At 39.4% G+C, this 19861-nt stretch overlaps 1 protein-coding gene across 2 annotated transcripts in view; it reads right to left on the bottom strand.

The window, feature by feature from the left end:
• Nucleotides 1-19861, bottom strand: part of UACA (uveal autoantigen with coiled-coil domains and ankyrin repeats) — a 94391-nt gene that overhangs the window by 36530 nt on the left and 38000 nt on the right. The window contains exons 1-3 of one of the 2 annotated variants that reach the window (XM_007084557.3): nucleotides 9827-10000; nucleotides 7516-7649; nucleotides 2376-2464 (exon numbers count right to left, since the gene is read on the bottom strand). In XM_007084557.3, coding sequence (XP_007084619.1) covers nucleotides 2376-2464; nucleotides 7516-7649; nucleotides 9827-9865 — 262 coding nt within the window. In that variant the 5' untranslated portion in view covers nucleotides 9866-10000. Of the gene's footprint in view, nucleotides 1-2375; nucleotides 2465-7515; nucleotides 7650-9826; nucleotides 10001-19861 lie in introns of those variants that run through there. The other variant, XM_042988494.1, reaches the window with a different exon arrangement.

The following is a 19861-nucleotide window of genomic DNA, read 5'->3' as shown; positions in this document are numbered from 1 at the left end:
TAAGTGTCCGACTCGTGATCTCAGGTCATGATCTCACGGTTTGGGAGATCAAGCCCCACATCGGGCTCTGCGCTAACAGCGTGGAGCCTGCTTGGGATTCTCTCTCTCTCACTCTCTCTGCCCCTCCTGCTCTCTCTCCTTCTCTCTCTCAGATACACAATTTTTTTTATTAAATGTGCAATTTTAAAGGAAATTATCATCTGAAAGATTAACTCTGAATACTGATCCAGAACAAATTAGCAGTGAGTCCGGGTCTTTAAACAGGTACAGGTACAACATACTCATCCACACCTAAACATCCTCGAATTACAAATAAGACAGATGTGATGACTTCAAATTTCAATTTGTTACTGTTCATGGACAAGTTTCCTAGAGCTTTTACACTGCGAAAATTGACAAGAAAAACTGTCACATTTACATGGCAAGTAAGAGAGAGTATGAAGTGGGACGGTGGGGGAAGGCACAGTGGTGACAGTCCCTGGTACTCAACAAACTGCCATAGAAACTTGATCAGATAAAAATGTCAGGTAGGTATTTCCTTAGCCAAATCCAAATCCAGCCACTTGAGAGGACAGAGTAAACAAATTAAGGAAACATCAAAATCTAAAGCACAACACTATGAATTACACCCAACACGATGAATTACACTATGAATGCCTACCTGGTAAGACCTGGGTCACAAATACCTCAAAACCCAAACCACACTAACTTGAAATCTGGCTATCTTTCACCTACATTTGTACTGGTAACAAATCAAGGAGTTAAGATAAAATACATACCACTTTGGAACTGAATTGTTATCCAATATCCACATCTGGACTACAACTGACAATGTGACAGCAAACGAGAAAAGGTCCTTACCCTGAGGACAGGACAACTTGATGGAGAAAAATACTAAACCAAAGTAAAAAAAAGTATAACTGGACAACAGCAAAAACAAAAGACAAAGAGCTGAAGCAGAGTAGGCTGGAATGCTGCACATGAGATGATGTCTGCTGAGCCTGGGAAAGCATCTGAACCTATCTTCTCTGAAGGCAGGAGGGCAAAAGTCACTAGATCGGCCACTAGGCAAAAATACCCAGAGCGGAAAGAACACAGACAATACATAAGAAAGATGCTTGTTTGAATGAGAATCAGCACAATATCTAAATAAAGTCTAAAGAGTTCTAAAGAGATACACGGTTAGTCTGAAATTTCTAAAGCTAAATATTCCTCCACACCAATGGAATGCTTTTGTAAATAATTAACATATTCTTCTGTTCGTTCAGAGGTGGCAGATAAATAGAGTTTGTTCTTTGATTTAGAAGCTGACACATCTTTAGGTGAAGATCTTCCTCACTAACTCACTGAGATCTCTCTATCCCTCTGCCTCCCTTCCATTTCTAAACACGATGCTGGTTTAACTGTAACGTATTTGTCTATACACGGAACCACAGGATAAAATATGAAAGTTGTTAAGGAAATTCTCTGTTCTAGGTCACCTCCTATATTTATTGAATAACAAAAGTAGAACTGCAGAGAAATAAGCTGTCGAGAGAACGGAGAGCGGTCATCCTGAGAAAACCAGCGTGCGCATCGAAGAAAGACAATGGCTATCTTCACATGCTTAAACGTCTATCCTGTGATGTGCAGACAAACTTAGGCTGTACGAGTTTAAAAGACAGACATGGGTACGACTACATGTAAGCAGAAGGCACTGAAAGAACCAGACTTCAAACTGTCTACAAAAAATGTTTTTTTCTCAATGTAGCTAACCAAATACAGCACAGGCTTCCTTGCACGGCATAATGGTGAAAAGCACAGACTCTGGTCACAGCTCATCCATTGAAGGACCCTGGGCAAGTCAGTGGATGGCTCAGTGCCTCACAGCCTCCCTGGGATGGTGTGAGGACAGAATGCGCTGGCACGTGTTCGTGTGCTCAGCAGAGTAGCGGGTGATGTGAGTGGCAGCTCTCCTTGTTATGATCATTAGCGGTAACGCTGTCGTCGTCATGAGGCCGTTAGTTCCCCGTCACGAGAGATGTTCAACCCAACGCTGAACCACCGCATGACAGCAAGAATTCATATACTCGAGGCTACAGGAGTAGAATCTAAATGGCCCCTAAAGGTCCTTCAAAACCTGAAATTTTAGGATTCGGGAACACTACCAAGACCAGCACTTGACTTCAGTTCAGCAACCCTGTCTCCGCACTTCCCTGTACTTCGCCTCTTCCCATCGACGATACCTCAGAAGTAAACTTTTTCTTAACTGTTTAAAAAGAGAAAATTAAGGACTTCTCTTTTTAAGTCACGTTCGGGTCTGATTAAGGACATGAGCAGTGGACAAGGCTTGTCCTCTCTTTTCGTTGCACAACTGACTATGGAGGCAAACCCACCTGCAGTGTCAGTGGCTGTAATATCAACTCCATGGATAAGGATGGCATTCAAACATTCAAGATTCCCTTTTGAGGCCACAACATGGAAGCTAAACAAAAAGAAAATATTTGTTATGCACAGAAACTACTAAATGTCAGCTTAAATGTTACATCAACGTCACCTTTTATTCAACACACACACACACACACACACGTTTTAAAGGCTACATGAAAACACCTATATATTTTATGTCAGAAAAAGAAACCTATCACTTATTACCGAAAAACTAATTTGAACCCAAATTTACATAAGGAGCCAAAACGTCCTAGAAATAGCTCCTTAGAACCAATGGAATATTCCAATGTTCAACAGTCTTAATAATAGAAAATGTACACAATAATACCGCTAACTCTACAGTTTATTATTCAGTAGCGAAGGCACTGGTGCTAGAACTCTGATAGATGCATGGAAAATTTTCTATCAGATTATTTTGCTTAGTTTCAAATATACTGAAACTGCCAAGACAACTCAAGTTATCGCAGAATGCTCAGGCCAAAGTGTTAATCAAAACACTTAATCCTTCTCTTTAGAATTATCAAATTAAACCTTGCAGAGAAAAGCCTTCAGGACAACAAACCAAGCAACGCTTGGAAAGCCATAAAAGTCATCTTCCCCGAAAGTACCAACAACTACCACCCATTCTTCCTTTTGTTCACAGACCTGTATGACTGGGCAAAGTTTCACACAAACGGGCATAACGGTACAAGCTTCCTAATAAGGCAAGTAAAGGCTGCTTAAAAAACTTACTTTAGATCATCAAGTATTCCAGATACAGTGGAAAATATCCCATTGTTTCTTTGATCATCTAACACTTTATTAACCAACCAACCTGTACAAAAATATTTGGGGCGCAGTAAGAACAGACAGCGACTGACTGACTATACTCCACCAAATCCAAACTGGTAGGTAAACACAATAGGGCTTGCTAGCAAAGGATGTTGAAATCGGGTCAACATAGAACTGAACCCTAAATAAGGACAATAACCACTGTGAAGATGCCAGGAGATAAGGATGTGCAAGTTCTCTGCCAGGTGCCTGGATACAGACAAACTCTGAACATGCTCTCAAAAGGGGTCTTCCATAACCACATCATCTAAAATGTCTATGATTCCCCATTCCCTGAAGACTTAGTATGCCTACTTCCCCAATCCCTGCCTTTATTCTATGGAGAACTACGTATTATCTAATACACAAATTCAAGATTTATTTTCTTTACAGTCTTTCTTTATAATCTGTCACTCTCCTCCTACTCAAGTATAAACTCAACAAAAGCAGGGATTTTTGTCTGTTTTGCTTCCTATTACATTCCCCAGACCAATTTAAGTACCAGACAGATGACAGGCCCTCAAATATTTGAATAATTAAATGCCTGGAGTCGCGCTTGGGTGGCTCGGTTGGTTAAGCAACCAACTCTTGATTTCAGCTCAGGTCATGATCTCACAGTTCACGAGTTCGAGCCCTGTATTAGGCTCTGCAGTTTGGGGATTCTCTCTCTCTCTTTCTCTCTCGCTTGCTCTCGCTCTTGCTCTCTGCCCCTTCCCCACTCATGCTGTCTCTCTCTTAAATAAACAAACTTTAAAAAAAAATAAATGCTCAGAGACAAAATCTGGAGATAGGTTGCAAATTCACTTCCAGATATTACAACACTCCGTCATGTGTCTCAACTAGTATTATTATGATGGATTTATTTTTATTTTTTTTTAAATTTTTTTAACGTTTATTTATTTTTGAGACAGAGAGAGACAGAGCATGAATGGGGGAGGGTCAGAGAGAGGGAGACACAGAATCAGTAACAGACTCCAGGCTCCGAGCTGTCAGCACAGAGCCTGACACGGGGCTCGAACTCACGGACCGCGAGATCATGACCTGAGCGGAAGTCGGCCGCTCAACCGACTGAGCCACCCAGGCACCCCTTATGATGGATGTAAATGCAAACCAGACACCAAGCACTAGTAAGTAAAATAAAGGAGGTTTGTGTACAATTTGAATTCGAGAGACAGAGATATTTCTGATTAAAGGAATACGGTGTTCACAGGAATCAGATAAGTTCTCCTTACAGTGGAATTAAATTCCACTATAAATCTATAAGATTATAAATCTCTTTTCAATACCAAAGTAGGGAATTATACTGTGCAAAGCACCATTAGAACCTTTTGAGGAACAGTAATTTCCTTCAAGCAAACATTTTTAGTCTCCCAACAATCTTGGAGGGAACATTTTTTTGTTTGTTTTCCTTTCTTAGCTCAAAAATTTGGAAGACTTCTTTCTTCAAAATAAATCAACTGGGGCGCCTGGGTGGTTCAGTCGGTTAAGCGTCCAACTCTTCATCTTGGCTCAGGTCATGATCTCATGGTTCATGAGTTTCCGAGGCCTGTGTTGGGCTCTGCCTGTTTGGGATTCTCTCTCTCCCTCTCTCTCTCTCCCTTGCTCACTCGCTCTCTCTCTTTCTCTCTCTCTCTCAAAATAAATAAATAAACTTTTAAAAAAAAAAAAAAGGAAAAACAGATCAACATTACACTGATGATGTACCAAAGGGCAGAATTCACAACAAATCTACAATGCATTATTAATGCAGATGTGCTTTAAATAGCACACTTCAGAAAGAAGACATATCGATCACTAACTTGTATACAAAGAGTCGTAAAGGAAATCTGAAAAATTAGTTTATAGAAATACTCTTTTTCAATATAAAAAAATCAACTTTAAGCTGTCTTTTTTTATTTATTTATTTTTTCAGTGTTTATTTTTTGAGAGAGACAGAGAGACAGAGCAGGGTAGGGGCAGAAAGACACAGAATCCAAAGACACAGAATCCAAAGCAGGCTCCAGGCTCTGAGCTGTCAGTACAGAGCCCGACATGGGGCTCGAACTGACAAATCGTGAGATCTTGACCTGAGCCCAAGTTGGAGGCTTAACCAACTGAGCCACCCAGGCGTCCCAGAAGCTGTCTTTTTAAAAACAAGACCTGTATTTGTGTTTCCACAACAGGAAACCCAGGTAATACGGGACAATGGGAAAAACCACATAAACCGTATGACATCTGTGTGAGGGCATCAGTAAGCTAACAAGATAGTGAAAAATATCTAGACCAGGATGCAGGGAAGGAGAGAGGCCCAGAGAGGCGAGGGTGGTATCTGAAGCCATTTTTTGCCAAGGAGCATTTACTGATTCCAGAGAAAACGGCTGGGAGCCAAACAAACGTCACTTCTGACAGCCTGAGGGGACAGAGGGACAGGAATTGGTATCTGACTTTCCAAGTGGCAGTGGGGATTTCCGGTGACTCTGTCCCATTTTGCTTTGGCAATGGGCTGAACCCTAGGAGAGAGGTGAACAGGAAGAAAACAAGTCCTTGCAGTGACTATGGCTAGGCTTCAAATATTTCATTTCTGAAACTGGACTGAGGTCAAGAAGCACAGGTTACTTTGGTCTTAAATTTCAAAATTAAAAACAAAAAAAAACCAAGTCATTCAAAATGAACTCACTTTTGTAATTACATAATATACAGAAAGCATATCTGCAACATGTCCTATCACAAAATGCTTTTGGAAGCATACAGTTTGTATGCAATTTAGGAAGAATACAGTTTGTGTGCAAGGAGCAAAAGGAAAATATTTTATCCCATGAATCCTAAAAGACTTCTATTTCCTGCAGTGAAAACCTTAGAGACTAGAACTACTCACATATTTCACAAACTAAAGTTCATAGTTCATCAAATTACACTAGATTTTTATAACTCTGACCATCCATACAAATAATTTCACTCCAAACTGAACCTCAGATTTAAAAAACATTAACAGAAACTGAAGCAATCATTCATTCAAAACATCCAAAGCATGGATAGGCAGAACTGAAGAAATCACGTTTCACTGAAGATTTTCATCCCAAAGATTGCCTGTATCTTCTAACATGTTGGCATTTGGGAAAAAAGAAACACGAAAAACAAAGTCACTTCTAGATGTTAAATTTTTACTGTTTATACTGTGAGCCCAAAAAATAGCTTCAAATTTAGCGAAAATAGGAGCAGGACTCAAAATAACTAATGTTGTCATAGCTATCAGACTGCCCACTTGATAAAACTGAGACAGCATTGAAAAACTTGGAACTTTTCAAACCTTACCGGTATTAAAAACCAACTTGATTTTTAAGTCGCGCTTTGCTATGTTTCCTGTACTTAAATCTACAAGCATCCTAACGTATTGATCTATATCAAACTTTCACTATCCACTTCCTAATATTCATTTCTATATTTAGTATCTGGTTTCCAGTTATAATATTCTAAATAAACTCATGAAAGACTGAGAGGAATTTTAGGAAATGAGACTTTTCACCTCTAACTTTGGAAGGTTTCCCAGCGGTTTTAACTGCTGTAATTATAGAGCATGGTGCCGAACCATACACCTGCCCTTTAACCCAACTGCTCCCACCCTCAACAGGAAGGCAAGTGAAGAAGATTCGGGAGGGGCGGGAGGAAAGATAAGAAGGTCAACAAGCCAGTAGTCGTTCTCGGGGACCCCAAAGCCAAAGGGTGGGATCACCCCCTGTGCCTCCCTAAGACACACTAATTATTCTGCCTCTTCTGTTCTACACATTCTTGTTTAAAATGATTACCGAATATAAAAACAGATCGGGAGTTGAGAGGAAAAGTCCGTGTAATTACAGAAAACTCTTCCAACACAGAAAACTTGGGTTCACATCCCAGCTCTGTGACTTTTCATGAGTTTAGACCAAGTTATTTAACCTCTGTAGACTTTCTCCTACTGCTTTCAGAGGGCCACTGCAAGGATCAAACAGGATAAGGAATATGAAAAAGGCGATACACAGAAATGCACCAAACAACCCAGGCTACGGTTTGCCATAGAGCCTAAACAACTAGACCACTGGGTAGTATTTTAGCATTCTCTGTCTAGCTTGAAAATCTTTCAAATTGAGGACAGTTATGAGTCTATGATGTCTGAAAAGCAATGTGTGAAAGATTGTAGAGCATGGTTTTTGATCAAGGCTTTTTAAATTAATAAGTTGATAGCCACAATTCACAAATTTCACTTGTGTCCCAAGAGCATACCCAAATCCCCTTTGGGGAGTTAGCATCAGTAATACTTACGCAGATCTGCCCTCCACGTCTAGTTTGCCTGGATTGATGCCCTTTTTAGCAAGGATGGAGGAAACTTTTTCTACATCTCCCCTTTCTGCAGCTTTCATCAGTCGGTCATCATATTTATTCCAATCTGCTGCATGCTACAAAAAGAAAAAAAAAAAGTAAACATGGCCTACTCTATATACTATATCAGCAAGACTTTCTAAAGCAGGAAGGAAGAGGAGGGAAGACAATACTGCATAATGTATCATTCAATGTCGAGTCGCATCCCACATTTCCTTCTCCCTGCGATGCTGACTTCACGAGAAGAGCTTCTCCAAACACCTGATATTCAAGAAGCATTTTAAACGACGCTTTTGAGAAAGGGCATGTTTCTCACGTTCTGTTTTCTTTCCCTTCAGAGCCAAGAAAGGAAATTAATAATTGCCGAAGACGTACCCCGTGCCAGGCATGAATTACGCAAACAACCCCCATAAACTAAAATCATCATCCCCATTTCACAAATGAGAAAAGTCAAGGCTCCAGCGACATTGAAAAACATAAGGGGCCAAACCCAACCAAGACTTCTCATGACTTCCAGAATCACGTGTCCTTCTCCTACTCTCTAACTCATACTTTCAGATTTGGCTCTGGTTACCTATCTCCCAAGACCTTAGATGCAGTGGAATTCTGTACACATTTTAAAACACCTCCCTCCCCCCACCTTATTTAAAAGATACTGTTGGGAATATATTTATAAATGCAAATTAGACACACACACACAGACACACACACGTACACTGTCTCTGTCTCAACACAGAAAGCAATTCATCAAGCTTACATATTAGAATAAAAAGAAACTTCCACATAGAACAAACTTAAAAAAAAAAGCCTCTAAAGTATTAACTACTTTAAAATCCTAAAATAATAGGATTACAGGTGACTTTCATTTTCTCCCTTCTTTTTTACATTCAACATACAAAAAAGATTTTTTTATATTAACAAAACTCAGTACATATATTTAAGAGGAAGATTAAAGGAAATTTTTTAAATAGGAGTATGTAGCACATGATATACACCTTCATTGTATCAAGGTTATTTTCAGCTTTGGAGAAAATATATTCAAGACATTCCAAGGCCAATAACTTGGATTTTTTTCTTAGTAGGCAGAAATGTAGAACCCAGAACTAAAACATACATTATTTAAACAAGTAAGGTTTTAGCCTTTTAAAATATTATACAGTAAACCTACTGCTAAATTCTGTACTAAGCCCAGTATTATTTCCAGAACAAAGAAAGATGTACCTATTTTTCACTTAAACTTACAAACAATTCCTGTGTCCACAAATACCATAACAAATCCCTGAGGGAGAAAAAATGAATCTCTTATATGAAGCATATCCTCTAAATGTTTCATCATTATGATTACTTAATATCACCTATCTCCTTCAAACGGCCACACAAAATCACCAGTCTTCTAGCTAAATAAGCAATGTCTTCCTTACATACTTAAAGAAAGTGAAACTGCATATGAAATTTGAATAGGAGAAAAAGATAAATACGTTACATTTTTAACCCACTCCTGAAGTGAAATGTTTCAATGGAATCCGGTTCAAGAACCTACACAGACTTCAGAATTGCTGCCTCTAAATCAGTTAAATTTGGAGATGAGCCCACTTCCGCCTAACTTCAAAAGCACAAATTGTCAACTCTGAGACTCGCCCTGTTTATTGGCTCAAGGTCTACACTACATTTTAGGCACCCCCTTCTTTAGCTTTAAAACAAAACAGTTTACAGACTCGAAACTGGGGAGTGGTAGTAGATGCAGGCTTAAGAGACTTTGTGTTTTCAAATGCCTAAGGGATTAAGTCACGTTTAACACACAAATACTGGCTCTAAATTGATTAGTTTATCCTTGCAGCTAAAACAATGTTTTATTTCCAATTAAACTTGCTGCTGGGGAAAAGAGTTATTGAAAACACTGGAAAAAATTGTAAAACCCTAAAGTAAGGCTTTTTAGGAGATAGTTAAACATGACCAAAGTCTCATATTCTCATGTGATTTTTCAGTTCCACTTCACGAAGTGCCGTTTCCATTTGGTCCACTGTCAGTTAACAGAAACACTGCTCAATTACGAAGATTCTATTATGAGCTTCTTAAATCCAGAAAAAGAAACAAGAACTTTTGTTTTCTATCATTAACCCCAGCCTACTAATCAAACAGAAAGATAGTAAACAAGGAGACCAAAATTAATAAAACAGTAGTCCACTTTAAAAGAATACGGTTTGGAAAGCCTAACCAAGAATCTTTTGTTACACTGCGCTACAGGGATACCTACTCTGTTCTTAGGAGCACAAGAAAACCAACAGTTCATCATAGACAGGATTTAGTTTCTTGTCGCTAGCAGCAAACGGCTTCGCCTTGGGTTACAAATCTCTGCAGCTCACAAAGCACGCCCTCAGACAAACTCCTAACCAGTGAATCCGTCCCTCGCTTTACAAATCTTCCTGCTCTACAATCTTCATGCTGTGCTACACTTAGCTTGGATCTCTAACGATATTTTCTTCGTCTTCGGGATCCTTCTCCGCCTTCATACCGCTTGAAAATTATCTTCCTTGCTGAACAGCACTTGATTGCGAGCGGCCGGAGTCAGGTACCGTAACTCCTCCTGTTTCTTATTGTTTAGACGCTGTCTTTCAAAGCTGTCCCTTTCAGGGACTCTGCTGGAAAACCTGCACAGCACTCTACATCCTGCCTCAACACTGCAACCCAGACGCTGCAGTGCATGATAAAACTGTCCACCTCCGAATCCTCCTGTAAACAAGGGGTAGACGGTCTCCCATTGGTCAGGTTCTATTTTAGATTCCATAGGCCTTGACAGCTGAGTGATAGAAAAGAGCAGCTAAGAATATACTGTAAATGCATGCTTCTCCTCTGAGTAATAAATTTCAGGTCTACTGGGGACAAATGACTCAAACACATTGTAAAACGTGCTTATTATACATCGCGTGACATCACGACAACACTGTTAAGAGACGAATTTGGTTATTCCACAAGACAACATTTGAAACCAGTTTCAGTCTTCGGATCTACCGTGAAGTTATAACAGCCTTGATAAACAGGATATAAAATTCTATTTTAAGCAAATGTGTCACACTTTAATTTAATACACAAACACATACAGAGTGACGCTTTCAAATTTTCTCCATTTTCCTTCATACCCCTGTCGGGCTTACTCTGCATACAACCAGGTTTCAATTTACAACTGCTGCCAGTCTGTCTCCTAACATGTTAAATGAGAAGAGCAAGAGGCGTTGCCAAGACATTAAATAGACTGCATCATGATGAATGCTTTCGACAAATTTTAAATTTAACTCCGTACTCTTCATGTCTAAGTTTAGCACCCTGCCTGATACAACAAGTAAATATTTTACCAGTGGAAAGTCAAATTGTCTGGATTCAGGAATTTTTAAAAAATAGATTAAAAACCTAACGAGGCAAATAGATATTGAACACTGGGCTAGACGGTAAATAAAAGTCTATTTGGAGACAAAGCAGACGACTCCTCTACATTCTTTATGACGTTTAACATACTTGTACCAATGTTCCTTACTTTATCAAGGAAAATAACAAACATCCACAAGTTCCAGGGTGTTGTTTACCGTGTATTACCACAAGAGCGTGACAGTTTACGCTTCCTCCAAAAAGACCAATTTGGGAAAACTGTTTCATGGGAATGTAAAACATTCCAACACAAGTGTTTATAAGAAGGAGGTAAGTGCTATACTATAGATCATGCTGCCAGTTAAAAACTGTTACGAACTTTGGGGTGCCTGGGTGACTCAGTCGGTTGAGCATCCGACTTTGGCACAGGTCATGATCTCGCAGTTCGTGGGTTCGAGCCCCACGTCAGGCTGTGCTGACAGCTCAGAGCCTGGAGCCTCCTTCAGATTCTATGTCTACCTCTCTCTCTCTCTCTCTCTCTCTCTCTCTCTCTGCCCTTCCCCTGCTTATGCTCTCTCTCTCTCAAAAATCAATTTAAAAACATTAAAAAAAATTGTTCTGAACTTAAGCAATCCATTTCCTACTAAATTTAAAATATTAGGCGCATATTCTAATTATAAAATACATAAGGTCATACTCCATAATATATTATTTTTGAAACAATTATTTTTTTCCCCAAATCGCATCAGACATCACAATGGATTCTTGGCTCGACCCTGAGACTCCACCCACTCTATTTCACCCTTCTTCAGAGGAAATGTGGGATAAAATTCAGGCCCTCTTCTTTGGTTAACAAAGCAAGCACATTCTTTCTAGAAATAGACAGCCAAGGGAAAGGAAATAAAAAGGAGGAAATCTGTAATGAGTAATAAAAGCCATATAAGGAGCTGTTCACACTAAGGCTCAGGAGATGGGATTTATGTGCTCTCCTCCACTGTGGACATCCTGAGCCTCTCCACCCTCTGTCACAACCTCCTGTTCCCACTCTCACACCCTCTTTCCCAGCTATTTCTCAGAAACTCTAAGTCTCACCATTGCTTGTCCCCCGTGCCTGCAGGTTCTTCCCTCACTTTCTCCAATGACACTTCCTCAGAGGGCTTTTCAAATCTCCAATCTAAACAACCCCAGCTTCACTCTACTCCCGCCACTACTTTTTTTTAAAGTAAGTTCTACACCCAACATGGCGCTTGAACTCACGACCTTGAGATCAAGAGCCGCATGCTCTACCGACGGAGCCAGCCATGCGCCCTTACTCCTACCATTCTTGACCTGCCCTGTTTTACTTTTCTTCGTAATAAATACCCATCAGTATCTGCCATTATATCATATGTTTATTTGTTAGCTTACTGCGTACGTCTGTTTTTGCTTTAAAAAGAATCAAAATAATCCAGGGGCAGGCTGAATTCAACAGCACGTTATAAGGATCATGACCATATGGTGTCTATTGCTGAAATGCAAGGATGGTTCAACATATGAAAACTGATCAGTGTAATATACCACATCAACAGAATTAAGGATGAAAATCACATGAGCATCTCAACAGATACAGAAAAAACATTAGGCAAGATTCAAACATCTTTCATGATAAAAACTTCAACAAACTGGAAACAGAAGGAAACTACCTAAGAAGGGTCATATGTGAAAAGCACACAGCTGGGGCGCCTGGCTGGCTCACTCGGTTAAGTGTCCGACTTCAGCTCAGGTCATGATCTCTCGGTCATTGAGTTTGAGCCCCATATCAGGCTCTGTGCTGACAGCCCAGAGCCTGCTTTGGATTTTCTGTCCTCCTGTCTCTCTGCCCCTCTCCCACTTTGCACGCGTGTGCATTCTCTCTCAAAAATAAACATTAAAAAAATTAAAAAAGAAAGAAAATATTTCCACTTACAATAGCATCCAAAAGAATACAATAATTAAGAATAAACCTAATCAAGGAGGTGTAAAACCTGTACCCTGAAAACTATAAAACATTGCTGAAAGAAACTAGAGGAGAAACCCATATAAATGGAAAAGGCAGTTTGTGGCTTGGAAGACTTAATACTGTTAAGATAGCAATACTTCCCAGAGTGATCTACAGATTCAAACAATCCCTATCAAAATTCCAATGGCATTTTTTTTTCTTGGCAGAAATAGAAAACTCCATCCTAAAATTCGTATTGGATCTCAGAGGCACCCAAACAGCCAAACAACCTCAAAAAAGATCAAACAGCCAAATAATCTTGAAAAAGAAAATCAAAGTTGGAGGTCTCACACTTAATGATTCGAAAACATTTTATAAAACTACGGTAATCAAAACAGCGTGGCACTGGCATAAAGACAGATATACAGACCAATGAAATAAGACCGCAAACTACTGAAATGGACCCTCACATATGTGGTCAAACGATTTTCAACAAGGGTTCTAAAGCTACTCAAAGGGGAAAGGAGAGTCTCTTCAACAAATGGTGCTAGGGAAACTGGATATACACACGCAAAAGACTGAAGTTGGATCCTTGTATCACACCATATACAAAAATGAATTTTAAATGACTAAGACCTTAAATTTAAGATCCGACCACAAAGCTCTTTTTTTTAGGGCCACCTGGGTGGCTCAGTAGTTAAGCGGTTAAGCATCCATCTTCAGCTCAAGTCATGATCTTACCGCTTGTGAGTTCCAGCCCCGCGTCAGGCTCTGAGCTGACAGCTCAGAGCCTGGAGCCTGCTTTGGATTCTGTGTCTCCCTCTCTTTCTGCCCCTCCCCCACTCATGCTCTGTCTCAAAAATAAACATTTTCTTTAAAAAAAAAAAGCTTTTTTAAAACAAAATTTATTATTTACTTACTTACTTACTTACTTACTTATTTATTTATTTATTTTTGAGAGAGAGACAGAGCACAAGCAGGGGAGGGGCAGAGAGAGAGAGGGAGACACAGAATCTGAAGCTGGCTTCAGGCTCTAAGCTGTCAGCACAGAGCCTGACATGGGGCTCAAACCCATGAACAGCAAGATCATAACCTGAGTCGAAGTTGGATGCTCAACTGACTGAGCCACCCAGGTGACCCCTGACTACAAAGCTCTTAAAAGAAATTATAAGAGGGCATCTGAGTGGCTCAGTCGGTTGAGTGTCTGACTCTTGATTTCAGCTCAGGTCGTGATCTCAAGGTTGTGAGATCAAGCCCCATGTTAGGCTCCACGCTGACAGCACAGAGCCTCCTTGGGATTCCTTCTCCCTCTCTCTCTGTCCCACCCCCCCCCCCACACACACACACGCACACATGCACTCTCTCTCTCTCTCTCAAAACAGATAAACTTAAAAAAAATAAGAAAACAAAAAAAGAAACTACAGGGAGGGAGATTCAGGACAATGGATTTGACAATGATTTCTTAGATATGAAACCAACAGCACAGGCAACAAAAGCAATAACAAATGCGATTACATTAAACTTAAAAACTTCTGTACATCAAAGGATGCAATCAATAGAGTGCAAGGGCAACCTATGGAATGGGAGAAGATTTTTGCCAATTACATATTAGATTTTTATATTTACATATTAGATACAGGGCTAATATGCACAATATATGAAGAACTCCTACAACTCAGTAACAAATAACCCAACTAAAAATGGGCAAATGACTTGAACAGACCTTTCTCCAAGGATAAGACACACATGACCAACAAGCACATTAAAATGATGCTCAACATGATTAATCATTAGACACATGCAAATCAAAATCATCATAAGGTATCACTTCACATTCATTAGAATGACTACTATCAAAAAAAACCAGGAAATAGTAAGTGTTAGCAAGGATGTGGAGAAAATGGAACCTTTATGTGCTGTTGGTGGGAATGAAAAATGGTATAGCCACTGTGGAAAACAGGATAGCGTTTCCTCAAAACATTAAAAACAGAGCCACTATATGATTCAACAGTCCCTATTCAGGGTGTCTATGAGAAAGAATTGAAAGCAGGGTCTCAAAGAGGTATCTGTACACCCTGTTCACAGCAAGTATTCACAATAGCCAAGATGTGCAAGTAACACAAATGTCCATGGATGGATGGATGGATGAACAAAATGTGGTGTATACGTGCAATGGAATATTATTCAACCATAAAACAGAAGGAAATTCTGTCACATGCTACAACATGGACGAATCTGGAGGACATTCTGCTCCGTGACGTAGACCAGTCCCCAAAAGACAAACGCCGTACGCTTCCACGTACACGAGGTATCTGGAACAGTCGGATCACAGAAACAGAGAGCAAAATGGTGGTTACCAGGGGCTGGAGGAAGAGGGAAGTGGGGAGTTATTGTTTAATGGGTATAGCTTTTCAGCTGTGCAAGATGAAAACATGCTGGTGATCAGCCGCACAACAACGCGACTCTACTTAACGAGTGAACTATACACTTAAAAGCGGTTAAGACAGTAAATTGTATGTGTTTTTTACCACAATTAAAAATACAATAAATGAAAGAAATGCAATCTCTCACAGTTTCATTGTGATTAATAATTTAAAAAAAAACAAGACGGTGAGGATACGGATGAGACAAGATTAACTATAGGCTAATAATTGTTCAAGCCAAGTTATAGGTTCATGAGCATTCACCATACTAAACTATTCTCTCAGCTTCTGTGTATTTCACACACTTTTGATACTTGGTCCAAGAAGTCTGGTTGGCGTATAAATTGTAAACTATTTTACATGCTTATCACCAAGGCCCTTCACGGGCTCACTAATATGGCAGGAAACGAAGCATATCCTTTCTACTCAATCCTCCCCCGATTAAAATCAAGCTGTTAACATTTCAACATATTTTGGTGAGTCCATAGTCATATGCTATCAAGATAAGCCCTGTGATATCAAACAAAAGCATTCTAAAACATTTTTTAATTTTCTAAATTTTATTTATTTATGAGAGACAGAGACAGCATGAGTGGGGGAGGGGCAAAGACAGAGGGGGACACAGTATCCGAAGGAGGCTCCAGGCTCTGAGCTGCAACACAGAACCCAATGGGGGGCTCAAACTCACAAACCATGAGATCATGACCTGAGCCAAAGTCAGACGCTTAACAGACTGAGCCACCCAGGTGTCCCAATGCTCAAACAAAAGCATTCTCAAAAGAAACCGTTAAGTTTCTTAAGGAGCACTAATGTTTATTGTATATCATAACAAACATCCTTCTAAAGTCAGGGACTGCATTCATTTGAATAAAGATATTCATCAAACTCAGAATGCAGCAAGCCCAACTTTGTATGGTAAATGTTAAAATACAACTGTTTCTAGAGAACAAATAGATCATTCTAACACAAGTAGTTATTTCGCTTTCTAGACCTAACAGGATGATAATGTTAAGCTCTAAATCAGTATAAAGGAAGTCACTTGAAAGTTTTTTGACAGTGACTCCCTCATATTAACATCAATTGCAAATTCATATCTTTTTTGGAAATTATGAGATGTTTAAAAATTTTATGAAAGTAATGCATATGCAGTGTAGCAAAGTTATAATACATTTCAGTTTGTATGTTAAAATAAAAGGTATAATTCTACCATGAAGAAAGACCATTATCAAAAATGTTGTATACAAACCTCTAATCTCTTTTCTGTTAAAAGATCTAATCAAGATTTCTTTTTTTTTTTTTTTAATTTTTAACATTTATTTATTTTTGAGAGACAGAGAGAGACAGAGTGCGAGCAGAGGAGGGGCAGAGAGAGAGGGAGGCACAGAATCTGAAGCAGGCTCCAGGCTCTGAGCTGTCAGCACAGAGCCCAACACGGGGCTCGAACCCACCAATCGTGTGATCGTGACTTGAGCCCAAGTCAGACGCTTAACCGACTGAGCCACCCAGACACCCCAAATCAAGATTGTTTTTAAACCTACATGAGTCCAACGGTTGCCTCATTTACTCAATATTTAGGATAGAAGGTCTCCTGAGAAGAAATGTATAGATGCAAATACATAAGGAGACTTTAAAATATATGCAAACCCACATAAAATACTTACATTTAAGAGGTAGACTCAACAGAATACAGCTAAAATGACTGATGACAAGTTTTAACCTACTGGCAATTTTTTGTTTATTATTCTAAAGAGAAATATACAGGATGACAGCAAAACGTTCATGGGAAACTACTTAAAACAAAGGAGCTAAAATATTTAACTATTTAATAAAAATATCTAACAGACCTTAATAATTTTGGTGCCATGGACCCCTTTAAGAATCTGATGAAAGCAATGGATCCTGCTTTAAAAATTATATACCAGCACATATTCAGAAAAATTTACATTTGTTTTCAGAGACTTCACCGATCTCCCTACAAATATGGAGTCCATGAACCCCAAAATAAAAAAAAATGCTTAACATGGATAAAGAGAAGCAGCAAGAGAATTTTGTTTTTTTATGCAAGGTTTATAAAACAAGTACTGAAAAACTGCCAGACGACTGGATAATGTAGTTGTTCAATAAAAACTTACTGAGCATCTATGTATAAACGGATACAAATACTTCCCTCAACTCTCAAATATGTATGATCATTTATGTATCATGCTACACGCTGGGTGTCAGGTAGACCATGGGGAGAAAAACAGACAGGAAGCCTGGTCTCAGGCAATTCAGAGAGTAAAATCCAGTAGTCGCTTTCTTCTTGATCTCACACTATAAAAAGACAGATTTGTATGTAAACATGCATGTAATCATAATACACTGTGCTAATACCATAATAGTTGTGTGTGAGGTACAGCGGTAGTTCAAAAGAGAAAAATCAGAAAGGTTTTATAGAAAATAATAATGAAACCATCTACTGAAGGATGAGTAGAAAGTCACTAGGATGAAAACAGCACCACAGGGGCACCTGGGTGGCTCAGTGAGCTAAGCGGCCAACTTTTGGCTTCCGCTCAGGTCATGATCTCGCAGTTTGTGGGTTCGGGCCCCCTGTCAGGCTCCGCACCAACAGCGCAAGACCTGCTGGGATTCTCTCTCTCTCTCTCTCTCTCTCTCTCTCTCTCTCTCTCTCTGTCACTCTCTCTCTCTGCCCCTCCCCTGCTCATGCTCATTCTCTCTCCCTCTCAAAAATAAAACATGTTTATTAAAAAAAATAAAAATTAAACAAAACAGCACCGCAAATAGGAAAATACCAACACAACTTGGAGCCTCATAGTTTACAAAGTATGGTACTTCATAGTCATGATTGTCAATTGGAATCCATCCACCATGACTTACATACGCACCTGTGACCCAAGTTTCCCTAAGCTCCAGGCCCACGTATTTAAATATCTTCCTAAAGCTCCTCTTCAGTTTCTTAAAAGCACCTCCATGTCCCAAACTAAAAACACGTTCTTCCTCCTGAAACCTGACCCCATTCCAAGTTATACGTACACAGCAAATGATGTGTCTAGTTGATCTATCTAGCTGTACAAAAGAGAAACCTAGAAATCAGTCTTGACACCTTCCTCTCTTTGGTCCTCCATCACCAAGTCCTGGTGGATTTCTCTCCCCCCATTATTGCTCAAATCCCACTGCTCATCTCCGTGTCCGTCAATGTTACCCTACTTTAAGTTAGCAGCATCCCTCACCAGGATGACCGCATTGAGCAACGAACAGTCCGGCCATATTCATTCCAACCCTTCCCTGTGTTCTCCACACTGTAGCCGGAGAGGTTTTCCCAAAATGTAAACCTCGTCATACCACCACCACTATCGCTCCCTTGCGTATACCCTGTCCCGCCCACTTAAAATCCTTCGGTACCTTTCTATTCTCGCAGGATAAAGAGAAAATTCCTTAATGGAATCGACAAATCCCTGAACGGTGTTACCCCTACAACCTACTCAGCTTCATCACATGAAACATTAACACTGTTTCTCATGTTATATATGCAGATATTGAGTCACTAGGAGATTACGGAATTTTGTCCACTATAGTTAGTTGCAGAATGATCAGAGAATCCTATTATTATGACTTCTTGTCCGGAGCTTTCCACTAATTAAGCTATTTCCATTTCTCTAATCATCTGAAAATAAATCTTTGATGTAAAAATATGTAAGTGTGCTTTTAAAATTTAAATATAAGCTTAGATATCCTTTATAGTAAAAAAAGGATGAAAGTTTCCACATTTGGATACCTTACTTTTACAAAGCACCAACCACAGGTCATGCATGGCACCGGGGACACAGCAGTGAATAAACCACTTGAAGTCTCTCTTTTTTAAAAAAAAAACCACTTTATTGAAGTATGACTGACATATAAAAAGCTGTATATATTTAATGCATAAACTCAATGAGTTTGAGGAAAGTATACACCCATTAAACCATCACCACCATCAAGGCCATAAACTATCAGAGTGCTTCTAATTGAATTTAATGTTCTAATGGGATAAGATAAACAATGAAGGAAAACAAGAAAGTGTCAGGTAAGAATGGGAAAGGAGATGTTGACGGAATGCTGGGGATAGATTCAAGGAGACAGACTGGGTAACCTCAAAGTTCTGGGAAGGTGATACTGATGATGGGATCTGGATGAAAAGGAACAGCCAGACTGTGAGAATTTCTGTTTCAGATGGAGGGGACAACTACTGAAAGGAGCTTAGCATGTTTGAAAGAAGTATAGTTGACATATGATGAGTAAGAAGGATCACAGAATGAGATGAGAGTACAGGGGAAGGCAGGTACCACCAGTTGTCAAACGTGGGATTCCCCAGCTGTGTCATAAACATCTTTCAAAAGTGATTTCTCTGAAGACTACAGCAATTCTTTTTCATAGGGTTCTTTTGGCCACTTTAGGATCAAGTCTAAAAACATAAATCAAATAAATCATCCTAACGTACTATTTTTTTCACTTCAAGAATTTATCTTTAAAATAACCAGCTGAATCTCAACTTGCCTTGAAATGTAAGATT

Source organism: Panthera tigris, chromosome B3, assembly GCF_018350195.1.
Source record: "Panthera tigris isolate Pti1 chromosome B3, P.tigris_Pti1_mat1.1, whole genome shotgun sequence".
Classification (NCBI taxonomy): Eukaryota; Metazoa; Chordata; class Mammalia; order Carnivora; family Felidae; genus Panthera; species Panthera tigris.
Note: the sequence above shows the minus strand (reverse complement) of the source record. Positions and strands in the feature narration are given on the sequence as shown.